Here is a 14251-nt window from a genome sequence, read left to right on the forward strand (position 1 = left end):
TTTTCCCTACTGTTTATATTTTGTTCCTGTTTTCATGCACTTGCTTGTCATTTTGTAGGCCAACATATATGTGGATTATATTATTTGCCCTTCAGGAAGCCATATATGTAATTCACTTTTTTTGTTGCTACTGTTACCATTTTTGATTCCAAGAACAAGGTAAAGTCATGAATAAATAATTTAGTTTGATACTCCCAATTTGAATTCTAAGTTTGATTATCTGATGTGTTTGTTCATCGACTGACTGATTGATTGAATGAGTAAATCACCCAGCAACTCTTTTGCTCCCATAACACGCTGGACACTGTGTTACATATCAGGGATCTAACAGTGAACAATGGATGAACCAGCCTCTCAATATGTCACAGTTTCTGCAAAATGATGAGCCAATTATGGGCTGAAGTCACTTGCCAAGGAAGTTTCCATTGGGTAAACAAAGGTTTCCTTTAACCTGGGAATCTTTTCTGGGTTCACACAGCTTTCTTGCCCTAGTCTTCCCTGTCCTGCCCTGGTGTTATGGGGGCAATTAGCCAACATCTTTATTGGCAGTCATGCTGTGACCACATAAGCTCATGTTTTGAGCATTAGAGATGTTGCATGTAAAAATCTTTGGGAATATTAACGTGTTATATAAATCGATGCCATAATTATCACAATAGTCACCATTACTTGCGTTAGAAAGATAAGAAATGGGTAATGTCATTTTGTATTTGATTTTGAGATGTCACTCTCTCCTCTGCTATCAGCCACCTGGGATCAGTATGCCAAAAGAGCAACATCAGGGGATGGTCTAAGTGGTACTGATATGCTGGTCATTTTAACTCAGATTACCTGAGCTTTAAATGGCATGTTACACTTCATCAAACTATATTCTTCATTATTTTCCATTTGTACTATAAAACTATTTCCCCTGTTGAGACATTAAGATGCTAATAAAGAAATGAATTAATAACACTTTTCAGGGTTAGAATTATGAACTCAGTAATTTTTATGGGGAAATCATTTTCCTATAAGTAAAGAATCCATTTAATTGAAGAAATACTTTATCCAAAATTCTGACAGCATTAGTGTAAGGAGTACTTAATGAAAGGGAATGGGGACCTAAATTTAAATAATAAATTCTACAAGCAACTACCGTTTCCTCCTTTAAATAAACGTTTAATTTCTTAAAATTGTAGAAGATTTTAAAAGAACTTACCAATTTGTTAAATGCAATAAAAATTTAAACAGAAGGTAGTTTGGACTTCAAAGGAAAAATGATGGTTTTAAAAGATTTAATAGAGAAATAATTAAAAAAATAAAAACAGCTAAGTTTTAAAAGCTACTGCATTGAACTTAATCATGAAATTATTATCTTAGGTAGCTTTCCTCAAAAGTTTTTAAAAGGGATATATATTTTTTAATTCAAAATGATTTTAGAAAATGCTCTTAGTTTGATTAGCTAAAATTAGCTCCAAGCAAAGGGTATTGTGGAGCCATAACACTTAGCCTTACAATAGTTCTTTCAAACTATAGATAACTAGCTAGAGAAGAAGCAATTTCTCAAGACAATCTTGTCTCATGAATGTTCATTCTTCCATGATAAAGTTTAATGACAAATTGGAAAATTTATTAGATTCTACCAAGACCATTTTAGACATATAAAATCGGGCATTTTAACATAATTCATTCTTTTTTTCCCTTCTTCTACCTTTAATAAATACTGCTATTCACCAAATTTATTCACTTAATATTCCATTCTTTTGGTCCTAAAATCACTGAATTCAATTCAGCTATAGCAGAAAGGGTCCATCTTACACCCATATTACTCTAATTATATGTCAGATATTTACTAGGCAAACCATCCCATTTATATATATATCAGGAGGTAATTCTGTTTAGAAAGGTTATGTGACATATAGCTAAAATGACTTCTATTAATATGACTAATAGAGACTAATATAAAATTTAATAAATATGTCAGCTATAACATCAGAAGAATCTTAAATATGTATGAGAAGGTGTGTAGAAATAACAGTATCTTTTAAAAATTCAAATTCTGGTGTAGTTTAATAATAGACATCAGAATGTTAACACTGAAAAAGTACTGTCATGAATACATTACTTGCAAGAACGTGAGATAAGAGATCTGTGATGTGTATAATACATTTATCCTGATGGCTTTGTTAAGTGAACTAAAATTACATATAATCTACCTGGCCTCATGTAAAGAAAATGGCATCAAAACCTGAGAAATGCAAAGGAAGACAATCAACATAACTTAGAAAATAAAAGACAGAGTCAAGGAAAGGTCATTAGCAAATGAACAAAATGTTTCAGCACTAAGAGAGTTAAGGTTTATGTCAATGGATATGTGGCTGTTAACACATAGGAAGCGTGATGAAACTGAACCCTTGGGAAAGATTTGCTGATTCTTTTTAGATCACTTGAAGGTGAAAATACCAGGTGGTTTCTAAAGCAAAAGGCTAGATTCACTTTCAAAAATCATGCCAGTCTCAAAGTTCTTATGTCAAGAAGAAAAGAACCAGGGTAAGAAAAAAAGTATAGTATATCTTGATATTTGAACACTTACTTCAATGACCAATCTCTAGGAGTCATTCTCTGTACTAAAATCTACTATATGACAGCCCCTAAAGTGCCTTTGCTTTGTATACAGAGGTAACCAAGGAACCCCCTTTGTCCCAGGCAGCTGTAATATTTAGGATAACTTGTGACTACAGAAAAATGGAAAAGAAAGAACCAAACAGGGCCCCTTCTGGCTCTTTACCAGGTTTCACTGCTGCCCTTGGCACTCTCCCTATAACCTGCAGGTCATAAAGCAAACACCTTCACCGTCCCACTGTCAAACGGGCACTTCCGCACACCGGGGCTTGGGGCTGGAAGCTGGAAAGCTCCTGCCGTTCTTACAGTGTCCAGATGTGTCCTCTGGTGCTTGGCGCGGTCACTGGAGTTACTGAACGCCTTCTGACAGCCCGGATGCTGGCACAAATACGGCTTCTCGCCTGTGTGGCTCCGCAAATGAATCTTGAGATTTTCGAGCCTTGAGAAGGCCTTCTTGCAACCTTCAAACTGCAAAAAAGAAAACAATTTTTGGTTGTTGAGAAGGACCTTGAATGTTTGGGGTTGGGGGACAGGAAAAATAAATGTCCTTAGTTTGTACTTAGCCTAAAACAAAAAAATAAAATGAAATCCAAACAGTAACAATATTACTTCTAAAAAGATCCGTATGTTTATGTGAACTGCATTTTTCCACTGAATATACATGCCACTTTCCATACCAGATTTGGGTCCCAAACTGATTTCTGTGATTACTTATGTCAGAGAAAATTTGCTGTGAGCCATCTGGCTCAGTTAATAAAAATACACTAATGCGTGCCTTAAAGGTTTGTTAAAAAATTAACACACTTTTCCATTTCCAAATTGGTCCAAATTGAAAGAATCAGGAAGGAAGAAACTTTTTACAACTAATAAACTAACAAAAAAAGAGTGATGTATGAGAAAAAAAGTAAATGGAATATCCAAGAGTGAGAGATGAAAAGGACATGTGTCTGCTGAATCATTAAGATCATAAACTTTCTTAACTCTATCTTAAGTGGTTTTCAACTCCCAAGAGTGACCCTGTTAATATACAGGGTGATGCCAAGCCTAATGAGATAAAGTTTTTAACATGCTTTTAAAAAGGAACTGGAAGACAATTCATTTACTGCTAAATCATATTCCAAATAAAGTTATAGTTTTATTTATTTCTATTTTTTTAAGAAATTTTGTTACCTGGTTCTTAAAGAGAAGAGCTTAAAATAAAAAGTTGAAGATCTCAAGAAATGCTTCATTGGTTTGTCAATAATATTTATTGATGGTAATATTTACTTACTGTCTTCTGTGGGCAAAATATCAGCTACTATTAGAGGGTCAAAGTGATTTCAATCCTTGAAGTGACTATCTAATAGAAAATGTGTTAGAGAAAGCCTATACATGAAGCATAAATGTGAGATGGGCCTTTATCCTTTAACTTTCTCTTTGATGCTAAGCCCCAGAATATTATGTCCTTTTGACAATTTTAATGCCATTAGAGTTCTCAATGCAAGGAAAACTGCAATTAAAAAACTATCAGGGACTTCCCTGGCGGTCCAGTGGTTAAGCCTCTGTGCTTCCAATGCAGCGGGTGCGGGTTTGATCCCTGGTCAGGGAACCAAGATCCCACATGCTGCGGAGCATGGCCCAAAGAAGAAAAACCCCAAACTATCAGAACAAAACATAATATGTTTACTGCAATTAAGAAACCTCACTCCTTAGAGAGGAATGTGGGGCTGGTGGGGAGAACAGAAGTAAAGAAGGGTAAATTGAAGATGGTTTTCATTAAAAATTAGCAGGTATAACTTAAGCTCACTACAAGAAATGCTATAAAATTCCTTGGTTCTCTTACTTATTATAACAGATGAGTACATTGTCCATGAAGGGATGACCCAGAGCTGGCCAGGTTTTGGTTATTTGAATTTTCACCTTTAAGTAAAGGATGAACTAAGGAGGAAGAATAATCGAACATGTCACAACTCCATCTATTTAAGTTGTCCAGATTTTGCATGCTGGAGTATTTTAAGAAATTTATGAAAGTTGCACTTATTTTTGATTGAGAGTTATACATGTTTCACAGACATATGTTGGTTTATTTCAATTTTGATATTTTGCTTAAAATAATTTTGGTGTTTTCCTGATTTCTATTTCACATAAAAATAAATTTAGCCCGAACAGAAGATGATTGCTGACGAAGAGTGAAAGGCATATAATGTTATATCGCTAGAGGGAGAGGGGAATTAAGTGGTTTATTTCTTCAGGTTTTCAAATGGGTCTCAAATTTGAGAATAAAGGGGCTCAAAGATAACCCCCAATTCATGGTTAAGAGGCCTCTGCCAACCAAACCTCTGTTTTTAAGGTTCACTCTGAATGATAACTCAGTGCAAACTTCTGGAGCTCAGTTCATTTGTCTTAGAATCACCTGGTAGACCACACTCAGGTCTAAAATGAGCTTGTGGTTTTGGACGCATCAAGCCTGTAGCCTAGTTCCTAGCAAGGCTGTTTTGTAGGGTGGGCACCATTCTGGGGCCAGCTCCAGGGGTGCATACCCAGACCTGAGTAGGCCCCAACACCCACTCCCTTCTATAGTCACCCTAGCTCTTGGTCAGAGAGAAGGCTGCATTGTCTCAGCACCAACATGGGAGTGGAGAACCACTTTAGAATATATTAATGAGGTTTCTGTGAGCACCAGACAGATAAAACCCCTGGGTCTACCACAGAGTGATTAGAGGGGATCCCAAACATGTCCTAGAACTAATTCCAACTGCCCACTTCATCAGATGTAAACTGAATGTAGATTAGCATTTCTAAGGTCTCTCCAGTTAAATGTCCATGTAAATGTCCAGTTGAACTCAGTTAATTGCTAGTGTTATTGTTAACAGAAGTAATGATCAAAGACCAAAGAGCTTGCTACATTCCAAGCAAATCAGTGAAATGTAAACTATAGCTCAGAACATCCTGACCATTTATTAAAAATAGCAAAGATGGGCTTCCCTGGTGGCGCAGTGGTTGAGAGTCCGCCTGCCAATGCAGGGGACACGGGTTCGTGCCCCGGTCCGGGAAGATCCCACATGCCGCAGAGCAGCTGGGCCCGTGAGCCATGGCCGCTGAGCCTGCGCGTCCAGAGCCTGTGCTCCGCTACAGGAGAGGTCGCAACAGTGAGAGGTCCGCATACCACAAAAAATAAATAAATAAAAATAAAAATAGCAAAGATGGAGGAAAATATGAGCACCCAGACTGAAAATGACAACAAAAAGATTATCAGTAAAATCATGAAAATCCAACTGATCTCAGATGTTTCCTCTGTAACAAGAAAGGCCAGAAGACAAAAGTATTTGTAGTACTTGTACTAGCATTATACAATTTTCAGGAGAAAAGATTAAGAGTGAAGGGATTTGACCACACTGAGTTGTATGAATAAAGGCAAGAACAAGGCAACCCCATGTATTCAGGGGCTCATAATAAACATCAACCACTCACTCTTGTTGAAGAAATTCCCTGGGAAGAAACCACGAACGCCAAACCAATAAAATCCAGCATGGAAGAACTGACAAATGGCTCCATGGGGGTGCGCCTAACACCCAACCCATCACAGGAGTATGCAGAGAATCACACCTGATTGAACGTGCGTGCCACACTAACAATTCTGCAAGAAGAGAAATTAGGTGCTGTTCATTTCTCTAAAGGTGTCTGGATGAAACTTGAAAGCAAATGATTTCATAATGAATCATTATCATTCATTATGGGAATAAACTTGTAATTCAACAGAAGAATTTCCTCTCCCTCAGGCAATTTTACCCCAAGATTTATAAGTTCCATTAAATGCCAATGCATTAAAAATAAACTAACATTTAGGTAGAACTACACAAGAGTGTTACAAAATACAGCTAAACTGGATGTTTTGGGTGTTTGAGTAAATGGATGCTTTGTTTTCTACTTATATTTCTTCATGTTTTCCAAAGCTTTCAAAATGAGTCTCACCTTGTAAAGGAACATCTAAACATAAAGGTAAGCCGGAATCATAGAAGGAGAGTTTCCTTGAATTTGACCACATATTTTATCATCAAGATTCCTGAAGTGCAAAGTCTATCCTGAGATCTAAGGTCCAAATTGTCACCTGACTGCTTGTGTCATTGCCACGAACCAACCTCTACACAAAAATTGACCAATATCTTAATCCCTGGTCATCCCCTTCCTGGACTGCCTGTAGAGCCAGGAGCCTAAGGCCCAGTGACACACAGCTGGGTCATCAGGCCTGAAGTTGCCCGTGGTTCAAACACAAGCCATATATAGGAAGACGAGAGAAAAACAACAAATAAACAAACTCTCAGAATCCAAGGGGGTAGCAGAAGGAGGAAAAGTGGAACAAAAAGAGAGACAAATGCAGAATGGTAATACGGGAGGGAGTGCTGGTGGGAAACGGGTCTGGTACCCACTAGTAATTTTATCTAAATAGCATTCGTTTTTTTTCCCCTGACCAATACTGAGTAAGCCCTATGAGCATGGCACTATGTGTTAAGCAATGAGAGGAACAGGATGAACTCAAATTTTACTCATGGGAAGATGGAAGCAAGATCAATGCATATGGCTGGACAGGTCACACAATGGTGAACCTTGAGCAGTGATTCTCAAAGACACGGTGTGCGGACCAGCAGCATCGGCATACCCTTGGGAACTTGTCAGAAACACAAATTCTCTGGCCCAACCCCAGACTTACAGAACAGAAACCTGGGGGTGCGGGCCCAGACATCTGAGTGTTAAGGGGCCCTCCAGGAGATTCGGATGCTACGGTGTGAGTTTGGAATGCCATTCATTTTGTAATCACTGTTGATGTTCTTAAGAAAATCTCCTGACAGAAGTAAAGTGTCTTGCAGAATTCACTCATTTCTAATTGGGACAAGAGTCATATGGGCTTGCAGCAGCCCTGGACTGAAAGGAAACATCTCCATCCCAGGATAAAGCAGGGTTATCTCCATTTGCACTGCAAATGAGACAAAATTCCAGAATGCCAATGTCATACTAGAGATTCTTTAAACTCCTGATCATTTAATCTGTTGCCAAGCAGATGTCTAGTTCTGAAACAGGTATGCCTAACAGTTCCCTCAGTGGCCTCCTGACCAACAAAACATCCCATGTTTCTAGCGCCTACTACATTTCACCGTTGAGAAAAACCACTGACAGGGAGTCATCATTTTCCAATCGCACATTTCAGTAGCTTTACAGACACATGTAAGAACAATGCATGAAACTGTAAGCAACAGAATTTTAAATCTCATGGGGTTTTGAAAATACTGCATTGTATGAAGCCTCACTCTGAGAAAAATCTCTTTAACTCTGAGGCTGTTTTCAAGTAACAAACCTTAATTAAAAAGTGTAAGTTACCTCAAATCCAGAGACCCTTAGCTTGCACCACTTTGTTAATTTAGGAGATTATTTCATATTTAAAGGATCACAACTGGTCTGTAATCACCATCTCTCTCTCTCTATATATATATAGGCTTGATTACAGATTGTTGACATTAAGTGGCATTAAGATGACCTTTGAAATATTACTTTCCCTTTCTATTAGAGGCTTTTGTGTAAGGTTTTGAAAAGGAAAGACTCATTAGACACCATTAAAATAGGATTTATTCCATATGTGTAACCAGTAATCAAGTAGAATATTACTCCCTCCCCTAATCAGCAATTTAGAGTGTTGAGAAGCACAAGTTCGTATTCAAAGCAGTAATAACAGCAAACCTTTCCCAATCAGGTTTCTATACCATCACTAGTGTCAACAAAACCAAAACAGAAAGGAGTCTATGATGCTGGACACGCTTTTTAAAAATATACATTTGATTTCAATTAAGGCTCAGTGTTTACGACCCTTGGAAGAATAAGTTTTACAATTTCATCAGTCAAGACCAATTAATCCCATTAGTGACAGCTGATACTGCGTCATGCTGTGCAGCGCTGGGGACTGACTGATGAATTATATGCTAGTTTACAACTTCCAGGTACAGCCCAAAGACAACAGAGATGAAAGGCTTTGGTGGAAAGGTCAGCAAATATTTATAACACTGTGGATATAGTCAAGATGACTTCCACAGTAAGCCCAAGAGTTCAAGTCCACTTGAATCATGGCCATACCTGCAAAAGGTATAAATGAAAGATGGCTTCTTCTGTGACTCAGAAAGAGGGGGCCAAAGGCACGGCTGAGGGCCCAGAGCCACTCCACACATCTGAGAAGAGGTGAGAAATCTGACTCATGTGTTCAGCTGAGATTTATAAGTTTCCTTCCAGGACAGTGCTTCCCATCTTTATGTGCTCATAAGTCACTTGGGCATCTTATTAAAATACAGATTGTGATTCAGTAGGTGTGGAGTAGGGCCTGAGATTCTGCATTTCTAACCATCTCCTAGGTCATACTTCTAAATGTTGAATGTTCAAAGATTCCAGTTTGAGAAGTAAGGTTCTAGGGATCATGAAACCAACCTCAGGTTGAAAATGTACAGTTTGACGGGATTTAAAGAAAAAAAAAGAGATAAAATAAAAAAAAGAACTAGAGCAAGAATAAAAAATAAAGGGCTTACTTTTGATGAACCAAACTATTGCCGCTTTCTCCTGAAAAGTATAGAACAGTAAAGTCTAATTGTTAAACTTAGGTTGGGAAGAGAACAGAAAGTGTTGTCTGGGGGAAGAAAAGAAGAAGAAAAGTCAGGGGAAAAAAAGGACAAGAAATCAAAACAGAAAGACTGCAGAAGCACATTGGGACAATCTGATCTTGTTTCTCCTTCAGTCTCATTCGCATTTGGACATACGGCTTGCCTCGTGCCGCCCTGTGGTTTCTGTTCCCAGTGCATTCTTATTAGGACTGGATGCTCCAGCAAATCTTACATATATCTATACATCAGTTTGTATAAAGTGTTACATAAAGGGAGAAAAAGAAAATAATTCAAATGTTTTGAGGCTTTTAAAAAGTATCTAGGGCTTCCCTGGTGGCGCAGTGGTTGAGAGTCCGCCTGCTGATGCAGGGGACATGGGTTCATGTCCCGGTCCGGGAAGATCCCACATGCCGCGGAGCAGCTGGGACCGTGAGCCATGGCCGCTGAGCCTGCACATCCGGAGCCTGTGCTCCGCAACGGGAGAGGCCACAACAGTGAGAGGCCCGCGTACAGCAAACAAACAAACAAAAAGTATCTAGTTCATGAATTTATTAAACTGAATAATATGGAGTTCCTTCCACTCCATGCTTCATTCAGACTATTAATTCTGTAACGAGGATGGAGAAGATATCTCTGCAGGTTCTCACTTTGTGATTTTACTCATGTTTTCAGTCTAATCACCTTCTCATCCATAACGGAAGAAGGTACCCACAGAAAACGAGTTTCTATGTTTCCTTTTGGTTGTTAAAGGTAATATCTGATTTTAAAATATTTCAAAGTTCTACCAAGAGAAGCAGTGGCCTCACTGGAAAATTATTTAAAATTGTGGTAGGGTAACCCTGGTTAATTTGATATTTCTCTTTACTTCAAGGAAATCAGTGCACTCCCAAGTGATTTTCCAAAGATTCCAAATACCTAAATAGATTTGCACTTGCATTTCCTAGGACAACCTTCAAAGTTTCCCGGTCCCTTGGCTTGGCTGGGGCAGCCAGAGTGGGGAAGAGACTGACACTTTGGCCTCAATGAGTCAACCGCTTCAGTGCATGCCACTCATCTGGCATTCCGAAATGGCCTACTATACTCATTTATCCGGATTTTCTGGAACTATTAAAATTTTGTAGAATTGATATAAAAACCTTTCTGTAATGTTTTCCTAAACTGTAATAAAGAGATCCCAGTTACTATGTTTCTCCTTCTTATTCTAGTGTACAAAATGAATCTATTAACTAGCTCATAAATGCAACTTCCTGGCTTGTTGTGTTTCTTGTTTTTGATTAAGAAATCTGTATAAAACAAAGGTCACCTAAATGGGCAGTGTGTATGTGTTTCTTATTGGTTTAAGGCAATTTGTTGTTTTTAACATTTTGGGTCATGGGCAGCAGCTGATCTTTAAAAGGACACTCTAAATGAGGTGGCAAAATAAATAAGGGTGTAACATAAAAACTGAAAATGGAAAAAATGTTTTGGAGAAGCTACATGACAATGTAGAGAGAAATATGTTATTTTTGTGCCAACATTTGAACCATATTAAATTTTTATGGAAATTATCAAGTGTCTGGTTTATAAAAATTGAAAGGAGCTGGGGATAAATGGAACCTCATCATGGGCATTATATTCACAACTGGAAAAAGAATACTCCACAGTGCAACACTGATATTTAAAACATATCATATGGCTGTCTCCAGTTATTCAACAAATATAAAGTATCATATATTATTCATGTTGTGTCAATACAATGCCAGAAAACTACAATGTCAAGCAAATAATTATTCCATGAGTGGGTAAATAATGGAAAACTGGTTGTTTGGGGGTTGTTTAAACATAACAATAAGTTGCCTGAATTTTGTTGTTGTTGTTGTTTATTAGCATTGATTTCATGCAGTCTGCATATATATATCCACTAGAGCATGAATCCTTCAGAGGTTCACAATCAGACCTCAATAAATGCACTTTGATTACATGCCAGTAGAGCAAATATATTTAAGGCTATGTCGTTGGCCCTGAATAAATATACCTAAAAGAAATCAAACTATTTAATTTTCTGTGTATCTGTGTTCCTGACCACCACGTAGTCATACACAATTCCATATACATGGATCTACAAAAGCACAGTACTTCTATTAAGTATATATAAAGCCCACATACAAAAGCAACTGTCATGTATTTTGCTACTCTATATTAAAGAAAACAATTTTTCCAATTTTTTAAGTATCAGTCTATATACCAATGGACCAGGGAATACTGAGTTTCTTGTACATTCAGCACTTTATAGGCTGTGTGGATGATACAAAAGAACCACCAGGCTCCATCCTACGTTTTCTGCATTCACAGTACATTCCAGGAGATAGACATATACTCAGAACAAATTCTGAATCTGACCCAGCCTACTCCAACACCCTCAAATTATTTTCTGTATACTAAAGGTGAGGAAAACAGAGATATTGGAGGAATCATCTTTTGGATCTTAGGCATTATTTTTTGCATTTTAGAAAAATGCCAGAAACATTCTCTAAAACTCTAGTTTCTCTTAAAGGTCTCTCAAATTTCAGAAGACAGATAGGGATAGATGAAGTAAAAGAGAACTAAGTAAGCAAAAGCAAAGGAGAAGTAGAAAAACAGAAACAGAGAAGGAGAGAGAGAGGCTACGGGTCAAAGAAGGTCTTGGCGTGTATGCGGTCAGGCCTGTCCTCTCCCCTCTCTCCTCCCACCCTTCCCACTGGACTCCAGGCCAGTCCAGCTGTGGTTCCCTAATTAAGCAGCATGCTCTGCTTTGCCTCTGCCTCCGCTTGTGCTACTCCCTGTGCCTGGTGACATCCTACTGAACCTTTAGCTTGGTGTCACCTCCTCTGTGATACCTTCCTTTATGCTTTCACCAAGGCACAATGGACCACTCCTTACACACACACACCAAGCCTTGCCCACTGCCTTGGTAATGCCTGGAGATACACTAATTGGATTGTTTGTCTCCCCCAGTAGGCTGTGAGCTTTATGAGGATAAGGGACTGAGTCTTATTAATCTTTTTATGGCCAGCACTTGGTACAGTGCTTGGCATATGCTCAAAGTGACCACAGATTATTTGCTAAATAAATGCTAAATGAAATGGAGAGAATGAACTCTTTGTATAAAAAGCATATTGATTTCCTAGACTTCCTTGTGTAGTAAGCTCATTAAGGCCTTTTAATTAGGTAGGGCCAGTTACCATTCTTGATGACATCAAATGGTCAACATTGCAAAAGCTGTAAAATGCTTTATGGGTTTTGCTCTATTTTAATGTTCTATAGAATTACTGTAAAACATATAATTATTTTAATATCTAATCACATGGAGAAACAATACTAATAACAATATATGGCTGTATTTTTTTGTAGATGCAATGCATTAACTTCTTTACTGATGTTCTGAGAAATCTGTAGCAATACTGGTGAAGGGAGTGAGTGGTCTTCCTACCACACCAACTTGAGCTAAACATACACAGACCCATTGGGAACATGTTATTACCAGTAATTCAAGGCACATAAATGTGTGCCTTCTTCATTCATAAAGGAAAAGAAACTGTTGTAAATTGCCCTAAGCTGAGCTAATATGCTCTCAAATATGCCAGGAAAGAGCCTCGTGCAAAGAAAAAAGATCTTTGGGACCTTGCCCTGAACTGCCTGAGTCAAATATCTCCAAAGAGCAGGTCAATCAATTTCCCATGCCATGCCTCTGCTCACCATCCTATAGCCAGCCTCTCTGAATGGGAGGCAGCCATTACAGCCCCATATAATCCCAGGTTATAACCATGCCTAAACCCAGAGCTTTCTGTATTCAGAGTGCAAGGGGCTGTCGCAAGGCCTTGGCTCTGCCTTTCCTGTTGGCAGTGGACTGGCTCCCCTGTAATTGTCTTTGACTGCAAAGAGGAGAAATGCCACTGCTTGCCTTCAGTTTTATTAAGAATTGGCATGCTTGGTTTAACAGAGCTAAGCAATATATTTATTTACTATGGTGTTTCCCAAAATGATTGCTGAATTCTGTCATCTCTTGACTGAGAAACTGTTTGTGGGTTGCAACAGAATGTATGCTAACATACATACAGCAACACAAACTTCCAAGACAAACTGTTTAAGTCAATTTGCTATCATACAGGCACACAGGTGCAAATATGTGCATATGTACTTGTGGGTACAGCCATGGGCACACACTAACACTTGCACACATATCCCACACAGATTCTGTAATAAATGTGTATATTTAAGATCTGTGTGCAGGGGTATAGAGGCAAGCATGAATTTGCCAAGAGAGAAAAGGAAATTCACACACGAAGAGAATAATTTACCATAAATTGGCCCACACTGAATTTACTCCAAAAAACAGAGTGCAAGATGCCAAATTTTTAATGGCTCTTACTTTTCCAGATCTGGCCCTGACAAGCTTTGGAAGAGATGCAAGTGGGCAGGAAAGATGGGATTAAAAAATTATATCTTAAGCCTTTTCACTTTCAAATGTAAAATTTCCACCACTGTGACAGGAGGAAAGAGTGTGGCAGGGATATTTTCCTGACACCATGCTTTTCTCAACAAAAAGCCGTCGATTTTCATTATGCATTGCTTAAATATAAGTTCTGTACTTGCTAAAAGTCATCTGTGTCTGGCTGCTTAAAAAAGAAGCAGATATGAAAATAATGGAACTAAAACCTTGCATTAGCCCTGGCAGCCATTACAAAGGTGTGAGCTCAGAGGGATGCAGCTTCACAGTCCGAGAACTGACAATCCTTTGTGACAACCCACAAGATTTGTCAAGGCCACTCACTCACTTGCTTCCAAAGTGCATCATCTCCAATATTCTTTCTTTCACAGCTGAGCTTTTCTGCATGGCTTTCCCATCACATGCCTGACTGGCAAGTAGCAGGTGCTCAGAAAATCTCCCAATCCTTCTACTTGCTCTTCTTCCTGGTTCTGATTTTAGACTACCTATCCCATCTCTGAGCCCTTCTCCTTTTTGTTTTGTTGAGAAAATCACCTTCCTATATATATGCCCATGGTTCACCCATGGGCAA

The 14251-nt window shown here is 38.5% G+C and overlaps 1 protein-coding gene across 1 annotated transcript in view; it reads right to left on the minus strand.

The window, feature by feature from the left end:
- Positions 1-14251, minus strand: part of GLIS3 (GLIS family zinc finger 3) — a gene marked incomplete at both ends in the record, with an annotated part of 489936 nt that overhangs the window by 102374 nt on the left and 373311 nt on the right. Inside the window, one exon of the mRNA XM_082842537.1 lies at positions 2908-3069. Coding sequence (XP_082698663.1) covers positions 2908-3069 — 162 coding nt within the window. The remainder of the gene's footprint in view (positions 1-2907; positions 3070-14251) is intronic.

This window comes from Leucopleurus acutus (genome assembly GCF_964270905.1).
Source record: "Leucopleurus acutus genome assembly, chromosome: 7".
In the NCBI taxonomy this organism is placed as follows: Eukaryota; Metazoa; Chordata; class Mammalia; order Artiodactyla; family Delphinidae; genus Leucopleurus; species Leucopleurus acutus.